General features: G+C 36.3%; 3 protein-coding genes across 4 annotated transcripts; 1 reads left to right on the top strand and 2 right to left on the bottom strand.

Moving 5' to 3' along the window:
• Positions 1–1688: 1688 nt before the first annotated feature.
• LOC143272704 (olfactory receptor 5AP2-like) lies at positions 1689–7828 on the bottom strand. Of its 2 annotated transcripts, none has more exons than XM_076568645.1 (2): positions 7765–7828; positions 1689–3382 (listed from the first exon to the last, which is right to left on the bottom strand). In XM_076568645.1, the coding sequence occupies exon 2, from the start codon at positions 3375–3377 to the stop codon at positions 2424–2426; it is 954 nt and encodes a 317-aa protein (XP_076424760.1). In that variant the 5' UTR covers positions 3378–3382; positions 7765–7828; the 3' UTR covers positions 1689–2423. The 2 variants fall into 2 exon arrangements, with proteins under 2 accessions (XP_076424760.1, XP_076424761.1); XM_076568646.1 differs by having other exon boundaries at positions 1690–3377.
• Positions 7829–12060: 4232 nt separating this feature from the next.
• LOC143272703 (olfactory receptor 5AP2) lies at positions 12061–13014 on the bottom strand. Its single transcript, XM_076568644.1, has one exon. The coding sequence runs from the start codon at positions 13012–13014 to the stop codon at positions 12061–12063; it is 954 nt and encodes a 317-aa protein (XP_076424759.1).
• A 9492-nt stretch (positions 13015–22506) lies between these two features.
• Positions 22507–23505, top strand: LOC102918720 (olfactory receptor 5AR1). The gene has a single exon (XM_006989678.3). It carries the CDS (start codon positions 22507–22509, stop codon positions 23437–23439), a length of 933 nt encoding a protein of 310 aa, XP_006989740.2. The 3' UTR covers positions 23440–23505.
• The last annotated feature ends 1789 nt before the right edge of the window (positions 23506–25294 follow it).

The raw sequence follows: 25294 nt of genomic DNA, 5'->3' as shown, positions 1-25294 counted from the left end.
GCATCCTCACCTTGACAGTTCCTCAGCTGATCCTGTTTCCTCAGACTGGAAGCCTCTGTGTCCTCATTTGAATGGGTCTCAGCTGAACTGTTGATAAAAGCCTAAGAGCTTAACCAGCCAAAATGCTTCTAGTTTCTGGTCTTCACGCCTTATATATCTTTTCGGCTTTCTGCCATCACTCCCTGGGATTAAAGGCTCACTTTCTGGGATTAAAGGCGTGAGTCACCATGCTTGGCTGTATTTTTGTGGCCTTGAACTCAGAGATCCAGACAAATTTCTACCTCTGAAATGCTAGGATTAAAGTCATGTGCTACCACTGCCTAACCTCTATGTTTAATAGTGTAGCTGTTCGGTCTCTGATCCCAGATAAGTTTATTAGGGTGCACAATATTTTGGGGAACACAATACCACCACATAAGATTGTGTCTATGATGATCTGAAAACATATGTATTATAACTCTTTATTCCTTATTGAAGTTAAAAATGAAATCTTGGCTAATTGTTAAAATTAAACATCAAGAGAGTTTAGAAGACTGCAAAAGGTTGTCTGGATGACATAAATTGTTATCAGTTATTGAGAGCTGCTGAGCGCAAAAGGCCATGGGAGTATACAGCAGGACAACTAGGGTTCAGAAGGTAAACCTATCAAACCAAGGGTTATGGTGGAGGAAACCATCAAACAAGGTGTATGGAAATTATTGTCTTTTGAATGAATCGGCTGTTTCTTGTTGTAAACTTCTTACGCAATAACAGTTACGACATCTTCCCATTACTGTGCATTTTCATAAAATGTATAAATATAATTTCATGATTACATCTCAATCTTATGGGCACATATATCTGTAGGTGGTCAGGAAGATGACTTTTCATTTAGCTGTATAATTTTGATGTATAGAAAATATACTAGGATATGCTTCATAGCCAGATCCATTGTCCCACCAGACTATAGACACTTACAGGTTTCTTTGTTGCTTTTGCTCAGACTAACACAGAAAATAATAATCTCCCCTTACTCTAACACAAGCTGCACACATTTAGCTCATTTTTACCTCAGAGCAATTCCAAACTAGACTAAAGGCTTTTGTCTATAGATGATAAGTTTAAAACTTTACAATTATGAGCAAGGTCAGAGTCTCAGGTGTCTCACCAAGGTTACTAACAAAAAAACAACCTAAGAAAGACCTGTCAACTCTTCTCTTGCCAAGTCTGCTGAATAAAAAGCCATGTCTTAGAGTTGGTCATACTGGGCACTGCACCCCCCAACTCCAGTCCTGAGACCTGAAAACCTTATGTCACCATGGTAATGACTCTGCTCCTTATTGTCTATTCTAGGAATGTGCTATAACCTTGAGGGTTTTGAAACTTTTCTCAAGATTGCAAGGAGTCTCCTGTTAGAAAAGTGAGAAGTCAGGCAAGAGAGGAGCTAAGGATAAGAGCTGAAAAGAGGCTGTAGACTTAGACAGAACAACAAAGAGATCAGAGAACTGACTTAGAACAATAAAGTGAATGGACTAAAAAAGCATGGTGTGCATAGATTCAACTGATATCCTTAAGATTAGAATTTCAGCCACTTGGATGCATGTTCCTTGGACTGTGGGAGAAAATTATTAGGGTGGGACTTCAATAGTTTGTGATAATCAGTCCTCCCTAAATTTATTTTCAGAGATACAGTAATAACATTTGGATCATACAGCATAGCAATTTTTTTTAATGGTCTGAGGCAGTTGATAAAATGGAAAGAGGCAAGCATGAGACATTTCTTCAATTTAAATCACCAGAATATCTACTTCAATATGGTATATTATCACAAATAATAGTTGTCACATTGTGCCAGCATCGATTTTCTCCTACCTCAATGGAAAACATAGTGCACATATCTAATTTAACAAATGTTTAATAACATCTCCATGCTATTCTGGAAGAAATAGAAGTAAAATAATGAAATTTGTATTCTACCTTCAACATGCTTCAAATAATTCAAAAAGTTCCAAATATTTCCATGTTATTTCTGATGATCACATTCTATAATATCCAGTAAGACTTTTTGTATTATACATTGTATTCTTGAGACAAATATGAAAAAAATGAGGTTGATAATGCTAATGCATGTCTGATAAATTAGTCAAATGTGCCTATCATGGTTGAAATATTTATTTATCATATACCACATGTTTTGGCAACTCAAAATGCACAGCTCATTTCCATGTATGACATTGACCATACTGAAAAAAATTGTCTTGGTAAGATTTCTGATTCTGCTAGACAGTGCACAACCTTTACTTACAATATTTATTTATCAGATGGGTAAAATAGGCATCTTTTTTTTCCATGCAAGAAGTTAAGAAGTATCTGTAATTCTAACACATCATCTTTAATACATAGAAGCAATTTAAGAAATCAGCATAAAATAAGAATGCACAGCATTACAGAAGGTGTTTCTGTAAAATTTTTTTCACTGCTTCTTTCACATCTTTATTTTTTAAACTGTAGATAAGAGGGTTAAGCATGGGAATTACTACTGTGTAAAATACAGAGTCAATCTTGTCCTGCTCCATTGAGTAGCTAGTAGTAGGTCTCAAGTACATAAAGAGAATCGAACCAAAGAAGATGGTAACAGCTGTGAGGTGGGAGGCACAGGTGGAGAAGGCTTTGTGTCTTCCTTCTGCAGAAGGCATCCTCAATATGGCAATGAGGATACACAGATAAGAAATGAGAACAATCAGAACACAACTGAGAACAGTAAAACTGGAAAAAACCATGATCACAATGCCATTGATATGGATATCAGAACAAGAGAGTTTGAGCAGGGGTGGGGTGTCACAATAGAAATGATTGATCTTATTAGAGCCACAAAAGGACAATCTGAAAGTCATCCCTGTGTGGATGGCTGCATTGCCAAAGCCTGCTAGGAATGAAGTAATCACCAACATGAAACAAATTCTCCCAGACATGAGAACTGGGTACAACAGGGGACTCCAAATGGCTGCATAGCGGTCATATGCCATCATGGCTAGCAGGAAGCATTCAGTTCCCAAGAAGGAGCCAAAGAAGAAGAACTGGGCAGCACACCCATTGAAAGAAATGCTCTTATCCTCAGCCATGAGGTTCACCAACATCTTTGGAGTGACAGTAGAAGAGGAAGAAGCATCAACAAAGGAAAGGCTGCTGAGAAAGAAGTACATAGGTGTGTGCAGACAGCGGTCAATCTTAATCAGTGCCATCATGCCCAAATTACCCACCAGGGTCATCATGTAGATCACCAGAAACAATGCAAAAAGGACACCTTGCAGATCTGGATTGTCTGAGAGGCCCAAGAGGATAAATTCTGTCACTTCTGTCTCATTTTTGCCTTGAACTCCTTTCACAGTTCTGACCATCTGTGCTGCAACATAGAAGTTGGAGCTTTGCATTAATTTAGATGAAAGCATTGTACCAACACAAATCTATATATTAAAACATACAAATGCTAAAAGAATAGTGAAAATTGAGGAGATCAATAAAAAATTTAACTCATCTGATATCAGGTTAAGAATAGCGTGTCTGAATATTGTGTGCCAACTCCTAAGGACCTAGAGACAAGTGCTTTATTATCTGTTAACTTTGATCACATTTAATATCATTTATTGGTTAAGTACAACATGCCCTTAATAGGTATTTATACCAATTATTATAAATAAATTGGTATTTTTCTGGAGAAATAAGTCACATTTTTTGAACCACAGAGTATTCCTTAACAGGACTATGGAAGAATTAAAAATAACAAATTTGACAAAAAATAATCAACAATGAGAAAGATAGATACTAGTTGAATTTGTGAAGAGGCAATGGACTATGAGTTGCTACAGCCGAGGAAAGAAATTTGGGATATTCTGATAGCGCCAATCGAGTTTATTATCACCCTAATTTTAGAGAGTTAGAAACTATAAAAAGATTTGTCTATTCAATATTTAGAATTTTTAATAATTGGAGAATCAGTTTGTAAAATTGACAGGAAAGCCTTGATCAAACAGGCAAGACATTCCAGAGCAATGCAAGCTTATAACTGAGAATCACAGATTCATAACTACCCTACCATAATTTGAAACTGTATACTTATCCTGAAATAAAGCATTTTGCTTGTTTTTCACTTTATGAATAATAAACTGTAAAAAGATAGGTATGTTAACCTCATTTATATATTATAGAACATATGTACCAAATGCTCACTGGTTATCTCATTAGAATATACAGTTTTACATTTTAGCTTTAAGCCAAAATCAAGTTTAACGATAGTATCAATAATAATAATGATGATGATGATGAATAAGCACAAAACACTAGAGATAGCATAAGTAGTTTTCTAGCACTATATTAGATCAATATAATAACAATAGATTGTAATTTAAGTGGAAAAATCAATCTATTCTTGAAAATAGCAATGGAGAGGGATAAAGTACCAACAGTAAAAAGTAAAACCCAGAATATATGTTCAATCTATTCATTCTAAGTAAAATGTAGATAGCAATAACTATCAGTAGGTTGGTTCAGTTATAATCAAACCTTCATACTGTTAAATAGTAAAAAAAAAAAAGGTACTAGAATAAGTATAAATCCATGCCTTAAAAATAGTAAACAAAGCACTGAATTCCACATCACTCAAAGGAGATGGATAATTCCAAACTTAGAACATGCTATGCTCTATTCTATCTAGTTTTTATTGAATAAAAAATTTAAGAACTAATAAAACTTTTATTGCACCTGCAGTCTGATAAGAGACTCCCCACAAATCAGGGGTGGAGAATTAGCAGATACTGTTAAAAGACTATGAATGATATTATCTTCATATGCTGGGGCTAAGGAAGTATGGAGGCACTCACTAGCCAGTGGAACATCTTAAGGCAAACATAGCTTTGTGATGTAACAAAATTTTCCCATCTTCAAGATCATATTGCACTATACCTATGGTCCCTGACACAGATGGATACCTTGGATCCTCTTTTGTGAAATGATAGTCACCTGTTAACATCAATAATAATAACTTCAGAAACAAGGAAAAGAACATTGGGTATTATTAACAAAATGCTCCCTCTGAGAGTATAAATATAATAAAACAAATGAAATAATAAAATGCCTCAGATGTGGTAAACATACAAAAATAATAATTAGTAGAAAAAACCCACACACATAATGTATAAAATTTTAATGACATCCTGTGCCTCACATGGGTAAGTGTTCACTGTGTTGTTTTGTTTTTATTGTTTATATTTATTTTAGGTTCCATGGGGTTAAACAGTGTTATCTCCTTTTGACAGTGAAGAAATGTAACTTATGAATCATCAACTCACTGAGAATAACCAAACTAGCCTAATGTAATCTACATTTATACTCAAAGTCTCATTCTACTAACATTTATGCTCATTCAAAAATGTCAAAAACTGATGTGAACAGTTGTATAAAGAACAGCCATAGTTAATTCTCTCAGCTTCCTTAACTTCCTTAACTTAACTAAATAGAAAATATTTAGTTACTTCAAAAATTAAGATGTTACTGAACAAGAGCATGTGATTGCTGGAAATACTTTGTTAGAAATCTAAATAATGAATAATTTTTTGTTACCCATGCACAGAATGAGTTGCATCTCATAGTATGAGCAGCAAGCTTCCACCTCTACACTTGATCTTAGCCAAAAGGCCGAGAAGCGATAGCTTCCACCTCTATTATTAAATATATTAGCTTTTCTGTTCCCCTGCAATAGCCATCTTCATGCTATTGAAATTTCTCAAGCTGCTATCCCACAGATGATGGTTTTTAGCTTAAATTTCCATGAGTTTCCAGAAATAGCTGTGAGATTTCATTAGCTGTTTCTTATAATCAAAAATGCTCCAAATTACTCTGGACATTGCGGCATACACCTTTAATCCCAGCACTCAGGAGGCAGAAGCAGGCAGATCTCTGAGTTTAAGGCCAGCCTAGTCAACATAGAGAAAGTTCTAGGACAACCCTGGCTATGTAGATAGACTCTTTATCTCAAAAATGACTCTAAATCATAGCATTTATACTGTATTTCTCTCCTGACAATCTGAAATGTTTTAGTAATGAAAGTGAGTATAGCATTTATATCAACCAATGATGATTGGACTCTGTCAGTGAGTGACTGAGCAAATTCATAACATTGTCAATTTTCTTCAGGTCAGGTGGCACAGTAATATCTGAATGGAATGGCAGAAGTCATAAAGCCAGCACAGCTGCTTGACAAAGCTCCAGCAAAGCTGAGCCGCATGATGGCTGCCATGGCACCTTTGATTATCATCTCCACTTGTTGCATACTTGAGGGAATTTTAATATTTGTACAATTTGTGGATATTGAATTGATGGAAAATTTCTTAAGAATCATTTATGCCTTCTCCCAGGAATGCTGCTTCTAAGCTTCTGCAGGAAGTTCTGAACATGCTATTCCCCCCGCTTTTAGGGAGATATCCTTAATTACTTGAGGGTCTTTCTTACGCCTTGGAGGTTGTGACACACAAAGAAGCCAGAGGATTCTTCATGAGGTTATGAGACATTCTTGAAACATCTGTTTCTGTACTTACACAGGAACAGGATATTCAAAATGAAGTAAACTTAAAAAGGTCAACAAGATTCAGTAGGCTAGGTGAGGTGGCTACAGTTCAAATTACAAGCCTCTTCCCACTGTGTACTCAGACAATTACACAACATATACCTCTGCCCTGCACAGAGACATATTGATGAGCAAAGTATGGAGTGGGAAGATGATAAAAGTATGAGATGTCAGGACTTCCCTCTCTTAGAAAAGTTAGCTCATGCAGAGCCACTATAATATCATATGACCAAGGAACCACACAGAATGTCAGGATTAGACATAGAGATAAATTCTATAAAGATATAAATGTGAACATTGTATTAGCCAGAATTTGAATAACTGCAGCAGTATTAGCCTGATAATTTTTTTCTAGGCATTCTGACCATTAGAGTTAATAAGACATTGCTTGGAACATGGCAAAATGCCCAAGATGGCTTGAAGATTTTATTTTGGTCTAGCATCCTTGAAGCAACCAAAGCCACCTTCCTGAGAACAGGCTGTCATATGCCTCTGGATTCTTAAAAATTGGGTTATGGTTAATGAGTAAGAATGATAACTGTTTATTAGTGATGTTAAAACCTGAGGGAAAATAATTGGAAATGATAACTCTGTTCTGTCATAATTTATTGATGATTAAAACATGAGCAAAAGGAAGTCAAACACATGTTCAAAACCAAAAATGGTATGATCTATGTTTTGGGATATCATGACTGTATTTCTGATTACTAAATTCTGTACAAATAAAGAAACACTCTTGCTACTAGTCAGTCAGGCTGCAAGATTCTCCCACCTACCATGACCTGGTTTACTTCCTTCCCTCGTTAACTCCTTACATCCTCTGCAGGACCCATCCACTTGGGTTGACGGCTCTGGCAGTCGGGAAGTTAAAAAAAAACTGCAATTATTTACATTGTTTCATTAACTTTTTCAATTCCTTGAATGCAATTAGATCTGTCTGCTTCTATTTTTTTCTTGCACAAATTCCTATGCACAACAACTCAGAGGAAAAACAAAAAACAAATGTCCTTCGTTTTAGGGAAGGCATGCTCTTTGATTGTAAAGAATAATAGTTCAGACAGACTTAAGAGACTGTTTAGTTCGAGAATAGGAAAATATAAATTCTTTTCTCTGCACTCAACAGTCAATTGATTTTGTCCTTTACTTATCATGTCAGGATACAGTACCTTTCAAACCGCAGTGTCACTAATACAGCTGCTAAACGGTGCACAATTATGACCACTTAGAGTCTTAGGACACACTGGACCACTCTTATTTATTTTAAGTAGGATATTCTTCATGTTCTTTCATCTCTAAAGGCTGAACCTCCTATGTTGCCTCATTGTAATCTACTGCTTTTCCCCTCTGAAATTAAGATAATCTCAATTCTCTTTTGTGTTTCGTTGCTTTCCTCTTGGGATGCCTAAGCCCAGTGGAGAATGATCTGGGATTCTGGATTCCTAACCTCCCTTCATTATCTGTTTATTTCCAATGACAGCTGGAGCTTGTGTGATTAGAAATAATGAGTCCTAAGAATGTCACAGTGCTGCCATCTCTGTTCACCTTCCTATGATGAACTTAGCTGCATAGATAATTGTGGTGAATCAGCACGATGAAGAAGACACCCAGTAGTTGAGAACAAAGGCTGAATAGACGAGCTCTGGCCATGTAAATCACAGGTTATGTGGCTGACTTTTTTACTAAACTTCTTACACCTTAGCATCTCCATTTCTGTTGCCTACATCATCAGTGTCTCCAAAAATCAAATAATGAATGTGAGGTACCATAATTGGTATGTCTAGATGGCAGATATTTTAGAGACTTCTGAGGCATAATCCTCCTTGTTTTCAGAGTAGGAAACCAATACCAGCTTATGTTTTCTAGATGGAGACCTTTAAGATTTGCACTATCCAAATACTCCTATCCTACAGATAACATGTATGAAATAAATTTATCAAAATCAGGTTATGAGTGCATTGTTAGTGCTATTTGTCAAAGTATTAATCATCAATTTCTCTAAGTATTAATCAATGCAACTTTACTACATGATAGAGAATGAAATATTCAGGAGATATATTATTTAATATACAAAAAATCAAATAAGAAATGTTCACATTGTTTGCCTTCTCTCTTAATCTACTACCTTACTGTACTGATAATCTGGAGTAAAAAGAGATGCTATGCAAATTTCAATACAAAACCTGAAATACATTGGGCAGGTGACAAAGATTTACTTACTAAACAAATAAATAAACCCTATCTAAATGCAGACTAGCTGTTTTGTAGGCAGACTCCTTCCTAAATTACATGATATTAGACATGTGAAACTGAAGTGTGTGTAGGAGTTTGGAGAAAGATTGCAAAATCTTGAGTGAATCAGAAGTTATAAAGGAGATCAAGGTATCAGTCAATAATGAAGTGGTAAAATTAACTACTAACCAATAACTAAAAAAGTGCCATGAACCAGAAAGATGTGGAATGTAGTGAAATGCAGGTTATAAAACAGAACATCAAAAAAAGTTTGAATATTATTTTAAAAGTATCAGGTGACACTTAGTGTAACTATCTACTGAAGTTCAAGAATCAATCCCATGAAGTGTGATCTTTTGGTAATATTCTGAGAACTAACACTAGGTATACAGAACATTATAAATGATTAAGATGCTATATTATGGGTAATTAAATTATAATAAACTTTATGAAGAAATATAGGGCTCTAAAACCCATAATTAATCAGTAAACAAATACTAAACAACTAATAGGGAAAATGAAGATATTTGTCATCTCCAATTTGGAGGAGTCAGATACCATTACATTAAAAATACAAAAACAACTTTAATGTATATGAGATATTTTAACTTGTACATACAAAACAAATAAGACACACATTTAATTAACAAGAGCAGAAAAGAGAGGGCAGGCAGCTGGGAGAGGGAAGAGGGAAAGGGAGATAGAAAAGTGATATGACTATTGTAATTAAAGATACATTTATAAAAGAAAATAACTTACTTGTAAATATTGGATAATAATGTTTAGTATAATAAGTGGGAAAATTTAAATATAATTAAGGGATATAGTTCCCTGAGAATTTTCAAAATCAATTCTAAAGTGTGTATTTATTTTTTTATTGCATGTATTTATTATATGTCTACGTGTAGGCTTAGGCTTGTCACACGAAACTTGCAGTGAACAGAGGACAACCTGAGAGAGTTAGCTCTTTCTTTCCATCATGTGAATCAAGGGGATCATACTCAGTTTATCAGACCTGGGAGCAAGTGCCTTACCTGCTGAGCTATCTCAGCAGCCCCAATATTCTTTATTTCTCAGGGTCCTCTATAGCCCACAGCTCCTAAGGGCATACTCCATACCTGCCACAGGAAGTTGTGTTTAATCAATCATGGCTTTCAGGAACAGCATCACCCATCCCTGCAGAATCTTTTCTTTGTAACCTAAAGTTTTTACCTAGTTTACAGAGTAGTAGGTTGTCATATCACTTTTCTTTTCAAGGTGGTGAAAGTTAGTTTTTCTTTTTTTTTACTAATATTTTTGAGATTATAATATAATTAAACTTCACCCTTTCCTTCCCCTATACTTCTCCTTATTCTTTTTTCAAATTTGTGATCACTTTTTTATTGTCATTAAATTCATATTTGTATACATATATATATATATATATTCCTAAATATAATCTCTTCAGTGTGTATGTTACATATATATATATATATATATATATATATATATATATATATATTCAAGGCTGACCATTTGGTATTTGCTAACCTATTAGTGTGCCCTTCCCTGATGAAGACTATTTCTTCCATTCTCAGAATTAGAGAGTTGCTTCACCAATATGATTCCCTAAACATGATCTGAACAAGGACAACACAACTAGACATACCAAAGTGAAGAGGGGAGACCCATGAGGCCCCAACCCTGCACATATCACCATTTCTCTTTTCTCACACCTTTTGCTCTTGTTAACTCTCCTCGTCTTCTTCCTTATTCTCCCAAATCCATCCTTGAGTAAATTTTCCACCCAAGGAACCCCTCTCTTTTTTTATCACCAATCTTCTCCTACCCACCTCAATTGAGACATCATTCACCCCATTAGCCCTCTTCTCTGAGGAGACAAGATAATTGAAAGACTAGACTTATTATAAATTTAACAGAAGAAAGGTGTGGGCTCTAGTCATAGCGGAGGGTCTCATAATGTGTAGAACTTTTGCATCTATGCCAGAATTAATCTGACTTATTGAGTTAATGTCATTATCAAATGTGGAATTCAAGACAGATTTGCAAAGCAGACTTGTTTATAAAATATGTAATTAGCAAAATGACCCTTCAAGATAAATTTTAAAGACACAGTTTTAAAAAGCAATGAATATTATTGTTGGAAAAGAAGGTAGATACATATTTACAGTTTTCTTATCTTACAACACATTAGTATTTCCTGATCCATCCAAATGTAGCTCTGAACACACACACACACACACACACACACACACACACACACACGACAATTTACTTTGACAAATGTTTATTGAAAAGAACCTGACTCTTTTAGGTAATATAATAACAGAGTTAAAATACTATAATTCTGACTCCAAAAAAATTAATAAATGAATTGACAAAGTCAACAAATAATCCCTTACTCTTGCTCTAGCCCTTCATTAACATATTACTTGCCAAGATTCCTTCTTGAGTCTCATGTAGGATGTTTGGCAGCAAAAGGCATGAAGGTGCTGCCATCTGCAGTCACTGAGTGATATGTAGACCACTCAGAGTATTTGATGGTTTCCTAAATTCTAGGTATTTGTGACACTGACAGTCTACAACTGTCTTCCATGTTAGGTTCTATGCAGTGCTGAAAGGACGATCATGTTTCAAATTATTGATCTTCCTACTGCCCAACCCACAGACAAAGAGGCCTTTGTTGAGCTGCAGTTTAAGACAAGCAAGTAGTAGAGTTCCAGAGCAGAATGCCATGTAGGATCCATTGAGTCCTTTATGCTGTGCATCATGTTTCAGCCCAACCCCTGATCCTGCTTTCTTCTTAATAATACATTCTAACAACTATGCTAAAAACAAAATCTCTTTATTTAAAACTCAGTCAAAGAAACTAAAATAAAAAATCTGTAAGAAAAGATATCCATATACACACAGAGAATTTTAAACACAACTATGTATATATACGCATACATATTGAAGCAAATTGCGTAACTGCAATTATCTAATATGTAAATTGAAAGTTGAGCCCATGTCAAATAATTTCCAATATTTTGATACCCACATCTCCTTCAAATATTCTTTTGATTAATCTAAACATAAGGGTCCAGGTCGACTGATATAATACACTAGGAAATTAAGATGAATGATATTTCAAATCACCTATGCTCATCCACAGGTTTTAAGCAATTATACTATTTAAAAATAACAAGAAAAATACAATATAATCAACATAAGCTAAAGACATATACCTGGCATCAAAGCAAATGTTTCTGTAGGATTTTCTTCACTGCCTCTTTCACATCTTTATTTTTTAAACTGTAGATAAGAGGGTTAAGCATAGGAATCACTACTGTATAAAATACAGAGACAACCTTGTCTTGTTCCATTGAGTAGCTAGAGGTAGGACGCAAGTACATGAAAAGAATTGTTCCAAAGAAGATGGTGACAGCCATGAGGTGGGAGGCACAGGTAGAGAAGGCTTTGTGTCTTCCTTCTGCAGAAGGCATCCTCAATATGGCAATGAGGATACACAGATAAGAAATGAGAACAATCAGAACACAGCTGATGACATTGAAGCTGGAGAAAGCCATAATCACAATGCCATTAATATGAGTGTCAGAGCAAGAGAGTTTGAGCAGGGGTGGGGTGTCACAATAGAAATGATTGATCTTATTAGAGCCACAAAAGGACAATCTGAAAGTCATCCCTGTGTGGATGGCTGCATTGCCAAAGCCTGCTAGGAATGAAGTAATCACCAACATGAAACAAATTCTCCCAGACATGAGAACTGGGTACAACAGGGGACTCCAAATGGCTGCATAGCGGTCATATGCCATCATGGCTAGCAGGAAGCATTCAGTTCCCAAGAAGGAGCCAAAGAAGAAGAACTGGGCAGCACACCCATTGAAAGAAATGCTCTTATCCTCAGCCATGAGGTTCACCAGCATCTTAGGAGTGACAGAAGAAGAATAAGAGGCGTCAACAAAGGAAAGGCTGCTGAGAAAGAAGTACATAGGTGTGTGCAGACAGCGGTCAATCTTAATCAGTGCCATCATGCCCAAATTACCCACCAGGGTCATCATGTAGATCACCAGAAACAATGCAAAAAGGACGCCTTGCAGATCTGGATTGTCTGAGAGGCCCAGGAGGATAAATTCTGTCACTTCTGTCTCATTTTTGCCTTGAACTCCTTTCACAGTTCTGACCATCTGTGCTGCAACATAGAAGTTGGAGCTTTGCATTAATTTAGATGCATGTAGAGTATACATGACATAAGTATTCACAAATGTTATGGTAAAATGCAAATACTCATGTAGATTTTTGTTACACACAAATTCTTACAGAATAATGAAATATTGATACCATAGTCAAAAGTATCTTGGAACTTACATTGAATCATACCTGAGTACTGGATCCTCAGGACCTTAAACAAATTTAACTTCTATTGACTTTAATTGTGTTTGTGTTTAACTATTTTAAGATATAACTGTCTTCATTATAAATGATAAAGAAATTTGTAAGTATGTATGCCTCCTACTTACAATTGAAGAAAATTGGCTCATGTTATTTAACCCACTGACTTCTCTTCCTCAGTCCATATATAGTAACTAAAAATGTTAAAAGTTAGCAAAATGAGTCAAGAGTAGCAAGAAGGGTCTTTGAATTTCTGTGTACTTTATATTTTTATGGACAATGAAAGAAATTGAAGCTATGTCATGCACTCAAGGGATTTAAATCAACTAAACATCAAGAGAGTTCAGTAATACATTCTAAATGAACCAGATTGTAAGGATGTATAAACACTCATGATGAAAAAAATAGCATAGACATCCAATACAGTTCAAATCATTGCACCGAAAGTTATAAGATTGCAAAACTATTATAAAGCAGGTTAACAATGGATAACAACTATGTACTAGATTATTCAAGCTTTTAAACCTGATTTAACAGTTACATGAATTCAAGCATTATTGGGGAAAAACTGCATGTTACTCCTTGAAGAAACACGATTGTGATATTTGTCTTCATAGTTAGAATAAACTTAGTTAGCAATACTAACAAAATAACAGGACCATAAAACACAGCACATAGAAATGCCTAATAGCAATAAAGAATCAAAAGAAATACTTTTGTCGGGCGGTGGTGGTGCACACCTTTACTCCCAGCACTCGGGAGGCAGAGCCAGGCGGACCTCTGTGAGTTCGAGGCCAGCCTGGGCTACCAAGTGAGTTGCAGAAAAAAAGAAAGAAAGAAATACTTTAATAACACAAAATCGGAATGTAAGTAAAATTAACACCTAGCAGCATGGAATGAAGTCAAACAGAGGATAAAATAGTAAAAAGGACAGCTCAGAAGAGATGCCAGCTTTATCCTCTAAGCAACAACTTATACAGCACTGCCATCCAGATGGACTTTTCACACCTATTCCAGGACCCCACACTTTTTATTATCTCATGTTATTTACCAGTAAACTAAATTGGCATAACCTCCTCAGGAAATTATGGTTCAGTATGCTGGACCAACCTCTTATCACTCACAGAAAGGTGTTTCCTTGATACATTGTAAAATTAAAGAATAGGGACAACATTACCTATTACCTTTGCTCACAATGATAATTAAGAAGTTATTAAATACATACAGCTGGTTAGAAGAGAGGACAAGATCTGATTTTTGTCTTTCAGAAACACCCATACATACAAATGAATATTGATATATAGTTTTCATTGAGATAGGCACTCAAGAGTTAATCACCACAAACCCTCATATTTTCATATTTACTATAACTCTGTCGAGGTATCATTGCTTCTATTACTACATATGAACCTCACCAATCAGTGATGGAGTATTGGAAGATACAATCCCAAGAGTAGACATTGGAATATGGGGGTTCTCAGCTAACCAGTGGTACATTTTGTTTCATAATATGGATATTATATTGCCACAATATTTGCCCTTTCTCAACATGACATTGTCCATGTCAGTGATTCACTGGCACAGACAAACTTTGAGAATGGCATCTTCAGGCTCTGGAGAGATGGATCAGTGGTTAACAGCACTGGCTGCTCATGCAGAGGACCAGGGTTTGATTATCAGCATCCACAAATAAGCTCAAAACCATTTATATCACCAGTTCAAGACAAAACACTCATGCACATAATATAAAAAATAGACATTAAAAATAATTTCATCTCCAGAAAATAAGAACAAATCTTTTTTGTCATATTTCCAAGCATAATTCCCATGAGAATAGAAGTCTAACAAAAATAGTGAAAATAAAATGCCTCAGAAGTACTAGAAATGATGAATAGAAAGTAATCATCAGTACAAGACCAGAAGTAGTACAATGTACTAAATATGCTTTTAATCATGTCTATGTTGTATGAGCCCTGAGCTAAATGTTCGGTTATGTTATTTTATTGAATGTCTATGGGATGAGCAGAGAGCAAATATAAGCTGCAAACTATTAACTTCCCAAGAGTCACAAAGCTACCTTAATTGAGCATAAACATATACTCAAATTAAATCTTCTTAATAAACAATTTGAAATAATTTATAATATCACCATCAATGTTGAAGTGGGCACTGGTGCATGGCAGCTCAATTATATGAGCTCTATTCATACTGCTGAATTGACATAGTTACATTGAAGTCATGCATCACCTGGGGATAAGCTCAGTGGTAGAGCACTGACCTAGCATGTGTGTGTGTGGTCTGGGACAACCTTAATTGCTGCCCCCAAAAGATTGTATCTCCAGCAAAGGAACTACGAGTTCACATAGTTATAGCAAAATAGGATCTGTTTTACAACCTTATTTGTGAATCATGCTCTTGAGTCTTCTTTTGTTTTCTTCATATGTAGATCCTCCCTGTGTCTAAATTGGAACTGGAGACCATCCTACCACAGCCTCTCCACAGCTGCGATTACAGGGATGAGCCACCAAGCCTCACATCCCTTCTCTATTTTAATAAGAATATGTCCTGTTTCTCTGCAATATGATTCCTTCCCACCCTGTTGTGATTTTGCAGGCAAACCCACAGTCCAGACAATATTGAATTGGTCTGTGCACATCTACATGTATTGGAAAATAACTGTAAATTTTTTTAAATTACTTCTTACATTTAAAATGTCAAGGAAGGGTATATAGGAGGGCTTGGAGTAAAGTAGGAGAAGGGTAATGATGTAATTTTATTACAATCTCAAAAATAAATAAAAATGAATTTTAATAAGTCATAGAATCATATTTCGTATTGATGTTTATCTTTAACAACTACAAATCTCTGAGCAATAAAAATGGACATAGAATTAATTTAATACATTTCCTTCATCCCAAGGTGCTTTTGGAATTTTGAATCAGTGGGTAGCTCAGGAAATTAACACCAGAATGGCTTTTGCTTCAGGTCAGGCCTCTAACAAAGCAGAATATTGAAAGTACCCCCCTTACCTTATGTAACTGTTTAAACTCTTCTGATTCTGCTGTTTCTTTTCTATCAAATTCACAAATAAGCACAGCTTCAGTGAGAATACGTCTTTCTTCTTGAAGGAGTTATTGAAACTCTTGACTCCACACACAAAAGAAATTGAGATTTTTTTTCTTTCACGTTTCCTTAAAGGTGAGCATCCCAACTTATTATATTGCAATGAAGTTCTCTTCAAAAAAGACCATATGTCACTGTGGTCCAGCGCCCACTCTTGCCAGAGACTTCAGAATATACTGGATAGTATCCACACCAGTTTTAAAGAGGATATGGTTCTCATACCATGGTCTCTGAGGACTGATTCTCTCATCCATGAAATCTACATGTTTCCTCTCTGAAATTTAGAAAATATCAAGTCTCCTATGTATGTCTTTGCTTCTCCCTTGGGAAACCAGCACCCATTGGAGAATGATTTCTCTGTTCTATGTCCCTAAGCACCATTGTACCTTCCTCTGCCTCCTCTGAAAGCTGGGGCTGTGTCTGCTTGGACAATCTGAGTCCACAAAAGAGCTTGTTAGGCCCATCTCTTGTGTCACTGTCTGCAAGAAAGCTATGTACACACAGAGGTTAGGTCACTGGGTGACAGTGACGGGTGGGATGGGAGGACACTGGGTGCCTGAGACCCCAGGGTTGTTTTGAGGGGTGACACCTCTGTTCTTTGTCTCAGTGACTGTGTCACTTTGGAAAGTTCCCTAGGTCTTTCTTAGCTCTATCATTTCTCATGGCTTTGGAGAGAAGTGTGAACTGCTGCATCTAGTACCCAGAGACAACCAACAAATGGGAGCATGTACATACAAATTATAAAAGAAGACGAAGAAACATAAATTTGTGAGGAAGTAGAGGCCCAATTGGTATTGGATGGGGGAAACGAAGGCCTGGGAAAGATGTAAATATAGTATTCATGTATCAAAGTCTCCAGAAAGTTAAAATTTAAAAATCATTTCCTCACCATTACACCCATTTTATACACATATCTAAAATCTCCAAAAACATAATTATTAAAATACAGAATGGTGTGAGATTTCCTTGTAAGACTTTGAAGCCATATTGCACAAACCTCACAACTGACCTGATCACTCCAGTGTGTGAACATAACCTGGCCTACCTAGGGAAACCCTGCCTCAACTTACTGTTTTTAAGATATTGCATCACCCACAGATGACACACTAAAAAGAACTTCACATAGTCAACATGTAAATTTGGATGCATTTAGACATTTAAAACACTGATGTTATACAGAAAAGTTTAATTAATAGACATAAACTTCTGAAAGTTTTCTTGTCTTCCTTTCTTTTACTAATTATCCACAACACTTTTTCTTTAATACATTAATGTCATTCTATAGGAAATGGCTTTTTCAAAGGACTTTCAGGTATAAACAGAAAGCCTTCTCATTCATCTCTTAAATCATACCACAAAAGATACTTTAGCCTAGACAATTTTTAAAAAGCCTGTCTATGCAGGATGTGGTGAGGCACACCTTTAATCCCAGCACTGGAGAGTCAGAAGCAGGCAGATCTCAATGAATTCAAGGCTAGCCTGGTTTACACAGGGTGTTCCATTCCAGCCAGGGTTTCATAATGAGACTCCATATCCAAAAAACAAACAAAACAAAAAACAAAAAAAAAGAAATGAAATGAAATAACAGAAAATTAAATGGCAGTGTTTACACCAGATCATTATTATAGCATCATATTTTAAAATAAACCTGTACATCTTTCTTTTATTACTCTCAAAGGATGGAGAAAGTTAAATTCCTTAGGGGATAGCACTTCAGCATATCTCTGAGTCTCTAGTGAATGCAGAAAATCATTTTGTGATATTCCTTCTGGGAAACAATGTGTGACTCTGAGAATTAAATACCTCCTGCACAGAGGTGGAACAGCAGGATGAGCAAGTGGCCCTGAAATAAACGCCAGGGCGAGTCATAACCTGTGGACTAGCTGCAGAATATCCACTCAACAAGACCTAAGGAGAGAAAAACTTCAGCCTCTTAACAGGTAGAAAACAGCTCAGCTCTCTATCGGGACAGAATGGGAAGAGATGTGACCTGCTTAGAGTAGGCTCACATTGACCAGTGCTCCTCTGAGTACTGTCTCTCCTTGACACCAGGTCCTTATACCACATTTCAACAACAACAATGCTCAGGCCTGGTTTTAACTTTTATTTGTTGTTAGAAGTCAGAATTCAGAAACTGATAGCATTAAAAGTCTTCTTCTCCACCACATCCAAGTCATAGGTCAGAAATCCACACTGAAATGAACAGTTCACCGATTGGAACCAATCACTGCAAGAGATGCAGCGGCGTCTCCAGATTCTTAATCCTTGTTTTCATAGAAACTTCAAATTCAATTGAAGCATATAAACGTAAAATGTGTTTGTTTAACATTTGCTTTGACAGGATAGTGCTATTTTTAGACTTTTCTTAAATAGTTATGCTTGTAGCTACAAATGTGATCAACTCTTTTTGCAGTATTGTACCATTTCTTCATAGGGGTTGAACATTCATTACTTGAAACTAAAAGGGAAACTCTCGCTCGCTCGCTCGCGCTCGCTCGCGCTCGCTCGCTCTGTGTGTGTGTGTGTGTGTGTGTGTGTGTGTGTGTGTGTGTGTGATTATGGATATTACAGCTTACTTTCTGCTCATTTTTAAATATAACTTAGTTGTCTTAGAATTCAAATATTCTCTCCCTTACAGTAAAGACAACAGGTGATGCATCACCACTGTGAGATTTAATAACATTTAAAGATTTATGAATATGAACTTATATACTGAATTAAGCATTAATCTTAGTACACAATGGCCAAATGCATTCAATACTCAACACAAAACTATCATTGTACCTGACACTTTAAATGTAGTCTAGCTGAGTTTTGCACAGTATTGTTTAGGTAAATGTTTTTCCTCCTATTGAACAAGTGAAAACTTATGGAGACAAATACTGTGCTGAGAATTGGTAGCAGCAAGTGATAATGGATTCACTTCTCTGACCACAACACAAGAGAATAAGCGGGGTATTTTGTGCTGAGTGAAGCATCTTATTATATTCTCTTTTTAAATCAAATCTTGAATCTATAAGGAGGGAGAGATGCACTGCTAATCACATTGTTTAATTGAGTAACACATAACCAGCTATGGGTCTAAAACCTAACTCATTACAAGATATCTCTTATTCCTTCAAATACTACAGTTCAATGGCATGCCTGCAATTCAGAAATAATGTCTTGGTCTGGGCTTTTATCCACAAACGTATAAAATTGGCTTATTTTTTCAATAATATTATTTCCTCTCTTGCTGAAAAGAAAGGACATCCTAGTAAAGATTAAACTATTTCTTCAAGGGTGTGCTTGTGCCTGAATGCATGTGTGCATGTATAAATATATATATATATATATATATATATATATATATATATATATATATATATTTATAGGCACCTGCTTGCCACAATTCATGTGTGAATGAGAAAGGACAAAGGACATCCTTAAGTATTGGTCCACCTCCTTCAAAAGGTCTCTTTTTGTTGTACAGCACTGCACACACCAAACTGTCCCATGAGCTGACAGGGATTCACCTGTCTCCCCTCAGCTCTTCTAGAAACACGGAGATCATATACATGCATTACTATGCCTGGCCTTACATGAGTTCTGAGGATTCAAACTCAGATCCTCACTTGTATGTGGAAACCACTTTACCTACTGAGTCAATTCCAAAGCCTTTTTTTCCCTTATCATTGCTATTAGTGAACTGTTTTTAAATTTCTACATGAAACATCAAGGGTGAAGGATGACCACAATCTAGAAAATCAGCCAACTCACATTTGTATGATTAACTAACTTATAGCAAATTCCTTCAGTGAAGGTGGCTGTTTCCTAAGGAGAAATATGAAATAATACATGTATTCAAATGCAATAATGAGGTGAGAGTAAGTAGAACAGTGTCATCTAATTTGCTTTGGTTTTCTTCTTGATTTTTTAGGTAACTACATTGAAGTACAATTGACTTAGAATACACATGAAGTACATACTATTTGATGTATTTGAATATATGTATGGAAGTATGAAGTTATCATTTTATCATTGCAAATAGTGTCATAAGCCAATTCATCACAGGCAAAGGGTTTCCTGGAGCTCTAAGCACTACTACCATATATATATATATATACCAAACAATCATACATCTATTTTCCATCATTATTAATTAATCACTCATTTAATATATCTTTGTAAATGTAAATGGGATAATGCAAAGTATCCAGTTTTTAAGTTTTTGTTCTCTGAGTATAATTAATTTTGTGTTCAGCTTTCATAGTACAGATATCAACAGTTTTACCTTCTTTTTAGTTGAGTGGTGTTTCATTAGTAGTAGTCTATTAGACTTGTCCCCTATGCATGGACACCTAGGTTTGTTTAAATTTTTGATAGATGAATTATAAAATCACTATGCACACGTTTATTTTTATATGAGGCTAAGTACTTGTACACTTTGTATTTCTACTAACAATGATAAAAACTTTAATTCCCCTACTTTCTTATCAACATTTCCATATTATCCAAAATTTAATTATTTCTCTGTGCATTTATCAATATTTCACTGTTGTTTAATTTGTATTTCCCTGCTATGAATATTTGAGTATTTTCTTTGTTAAATATTAAATTTATTTAAAACCAAGCAGTATGTTCTGTGTAATCAAGAAAGATACAATTTTCTAGTTATGTTTTTTAATCTTATGGCAGGTTTTAAATATATACTCAATTATAGTAGTATGTGTATGAAAGACAGACATACAGACAGACAGATAGAGCATACACAGCACATGCTCATGTGTGTGCAGGTTCATACAGATGTCGAAAGAGGGCATCAAATCCACAGGAACTAAAGTAACAGGTGTTTGTGAGAGACCTGATATTGGTGCTAGGAGTCAAACTCCAACCCTCATTGAGATCAGCAAGTACTTTTAACAGTTGAGCCATCTTTCCTGACCCTCAACCAGAATTTTTTTTAGAAAAGGAAATTTTATGCTCTTAAACTGAAAAGCATGGGGAAAATTAATAGACAACTTTCACAACTGTCCTTACCTTTTTATTCAGTCATCACATTCATGGAAACCTGGCTCATTCTGTGTTGAACCATTTCTTTTTTACTGAGTTCTCAGGTTTCTATGTGAGTTAAAGTTATAAACCTTTGTCAGAAAGGTGCTCTCCAAATAATTTCTTCCAGAAAGGCCTTTCCATTCTGTTTCCTGGTTGATCTAATGGATGTAATAATGTGCACATTCTGTTTCCTGGTTGATCTAATGGATGTAATAATGTGCACATTCTGTTTCCTGGTTGATCTAATGGATGTAGTAATGTGCACATTCTGTTTCCTGGTTGATCTAATGGATGTAATAATGTGCACAATGGACTAAGAATAGGTTGTCAGATGCAGGTCTGGAAAATGATAAACTTCTAGGATAATGTGTATCTCAGACACCCTCTTTTGTTGTGATTGATTATATTCTTGTACAAATTAAAAGCTAAGGGTACAATTTGTAACTGTTTCTAATCTTAGGATTTAGTCTTATGTAGTATGAGTTGCTTTTTTTTTTCCACAACCCCATAAATACATCACTCCTGCTTCCTCTACTTTGTTAAGCAGTAAAACACAGAAAGAACAGTGTTTTTCTCTTAAGTTTTATGTTGGCATTCTGTCCTTTTCTAAATCACTTGCTGTTCTGTCTTGTTTGTTTTGATTCAGTTTAGTGTGCCCACTGCCTTTAATTCTGCAAGTGAATAGACAGCCATTTAATCAAGGAAGGAAACGAAGCATCACAAATGGGTATTCTTGTGTTTTGTTTCAGAGAGAAGAACATCAGAACTTATCTTTGCTCCTAGTAAATACAGTGGATAACCACAAAGAACAGGTCAAAAATCTGACATCTCCCACATATGATGCACCTGGAAAGGATGCACAACTTTGACAAAAGTCCCCTGAGTCACTGTAATAGTCACTGAATTGAATGAGTGGGTAAAGCTTTGAGTATCATCTAAAATAAAGCCTTATTTTATTATAAGAAGTAGTCTATAATATCCTGACCACATAATTGCTTAAGTTTATTTTTAGTACATCCAGTGACAGGAAATTTACTAAACTCATTAATAAACTAAACTTGGGTACACACACACACACACACACACACACACACACACACACACACACACACACACCACTGCTTGAAGTAATGGATACAGAAAATCACTCAGTTGTGACAGAGTTTATCTTTGTGGGCATCACTCAAGACCCTCAGCTGCAGATCATCTTTTTTGTGGTCTTCCTCATTGTCTACCTGGTCAATGTGGTAGGGAATGTTGGCATGATCATCCTGATCATAACAGACAATCAGCTTCACACTCCCATGTACTTTTTCCTCTGCAACCTCTCCTTCGTTGACCTGGGCTACTCCTCTGCCATTGCTCCCAGGATGTTGGCTGATTGTCTGACCAAGCACAAAGTTATCTCTTTTGCCAGCTGTGCCACCCAATTTGCTTTCTTTGTGGGTTTTGTGGATGCGGAGTGCTATGTTCTGGCTGCTATGGCCTATGACCGATTTGTGGCCATCTGCAGACCTCTTCACTATAGCACTCTCATGTCCAAGAAAGTCTGCTTGGCCCTGATGCTGGGCTCTTACCTGGCTGGCCTAGTGAGTTTAGTGGCCCACACTTCCCTCACTTTCAGCCTCAGTTACTGTGGTTCCAATATCATCAACCATTTCTTCTGTGAAATCCCACCACTCCTGGCTCTCTCTTGTTCAGATACCCACATCAGTGAGATACTGCTGTTCAGCTTGTGTGGCTTCATTGAGTTCAGCACCATCCTTATCATCTTTGTTTCCTATGCCTTCATCCTCATTGCAATCATCAGAATGCGATCAGCTGAAGGTCGCCTAAAGGCTTTTTCCACCTGTGGGTCTCACCTTACTGGTGTCACTCTCTTTTACGGTACAGTCATGTTCATGTATCTGAGGCCAACATCCAGCTACTCCCTGGACCAAGACAAGTGGGCCTCTGTGTTCTACACTATTATCATTCCTATGTTGAATCCTTTGATCTACAGTTTGCGGAACAAAGATGTGAAAGCTGCTTTCAAAAAACTGATCGGAAGAAAACCTCAATAATTATGAGAAATTAAAATCCAATTTTCTAGAGGTAAATGGAAGTGACAGAAGGGAGTTGTGGGATATTTTGAGTGTAAAATGTCAGGTTCCCATCTCCTTGCTGAGCAAACTTGGATGGATTTTCTAGAACTTTTGCAACCTGAATCTTGTCAAGTTTCTACAGCTACTATATAGGTGGAAATTATCTCATTTTACAGTAATACAATTAAAGCTCTAGCAGGCCAACAAACTTATCAAAATTAATAGAATATAAAACTGACCTGAGGGTCACACTTCTCATGGCATACATTCAGGATATGAATTACCTAGAAAACAATCTATATACAGATTCTGTGTCATTTTAGCTGTGTAATCTTAGTCAAGTTATTTGATATCCCTAAAACCAAGTTACCTTAATATCATTAAAAAATTTAAAGTGGTTTGAGAGCTCTACACCTTTGTGTAATGTGTTTTGATCAAATCCACCTCCCATTTCCTCAACTCCCATTCCTTCCCTATCTATTTGTCCCTTCAAATTTCATATACATTTTTTAAGTCACTGAGTCCATTTAATGCTGCCTAATGCGCAGCTGCATAAGGCCATCCACTAGAACATGGGTAGCCTCTGAGGAGCTGCACTTCTAAAGAAAACGTATACTCCTCCCGCCAGCAGTCATTAATTGCCAGTAGCTCCTGATTTGGGAGTGAGACTTTGTGGCCCACTTTCCTGGGACATCTGTGCTGCGATTCTGTCTGGCTTGATCATGTGCAGGTCTTGTATGCACAATCACAGCCACTATGAATCCATGTGTGCATTTATCCTGCCATAGCCAAAAAATAGTGATTTACTGCAGACATCCACTACCTCGGAGTCTTAGAATCCTGTTCTGTAACTATCCCTGAGCTTTGAGAAGAGTGTGTGTTTAGAGAATAAGACATGGGAATGCTCAACTCTAAATAGAAAACCTTATAACATTTTAAAGCTACTACACGACTAGGTTTCCATCATATAAAATACACCAATAAGATAAGACCCACAGATGGAAAAAATAATTATGTTTCTTTTTAATCTACCTACCCATATTTATGGCTGTGCATAATCATACCAGCAATGTGTGATGACAGGATGAATAGCTGTAATTTTTTATTTATAGAGAAAATTTATTGTGAGTGACAAGCAATATTTTATATTTTAGACTTAACAATAGTGCATTTTGATTAGTAGTTTACTGTCTGTCTACGTGTATGTAGATATGCATGCACTTGTGTGAATGTGAATGTGGAAGCAGAGGTCAGCCATAGATGTCATTCTTCCAGGGTGATGGACTTGCTTTTGAGACAGAGTCTCTCACAAACCTGGTGCTCCCTGAGTACAGCTAGGTTGTATTGCCAGTGAGCCTGGGTAACCTGCAGGTCTCTTCCCTGGTAGTATGTCTACACTTAGCATTTCTTCTTTAGTTACTACATTTTTATTATTTAAAACTAATTTTTTTGATATTTCTTATTCTTTTTTTGTTTTTGTTTTGTTTTATATGTTGTTGGTTTTTTTTTGTTTCATAATTTAATTTACTTTTACATGTCAGCCACGGATTCCCTTGTCCTCCCCTCTCCCGTTTTCACCCCACCCCCACCCTACCCCGCCTTCCCTCCAGCCCATCCCCCCATTCCCATCTCCTCCAGAGCAAAGACTCCCCTGGGGATTGAGTTCAACCTGGTAGATTCAGTCCAGGAAGGTCCAGTCCCCTCCTCCCAGGCTGAGCTAAGTGTCCCTGCATAAGCCCCAGGTTCCAAACAGCCAGCTCATGCATTAAGGACAGGTCCTGGTCCCACTGCCTGGATGCCTCCCAAACAGTTCAAACTAATCAACTGTCTAACT

The sequence above is a fragment of the Peromyscus maniculatus genome, chromosome 4 (genome assembly GCF_049852395.1).
Source record: "Peromyscus maniculatus bairdii isolate BWxNUB_F1_BW_parent chromosome 4, HU_Pman_BW_mat_3.1, whole genome shotgun sequence".
Classification (NCBI taxonomy): Eukaryota; Metazoa; Chordata; class Mammalia; order Rodentia; family Cricetidae; genus Peromyscus; species Peromyscus maniculatus.
Note: the sequence above shows the minus strand (reverse complement) of the source record. Positions and strands in the feature narration are given on the sequence as shown.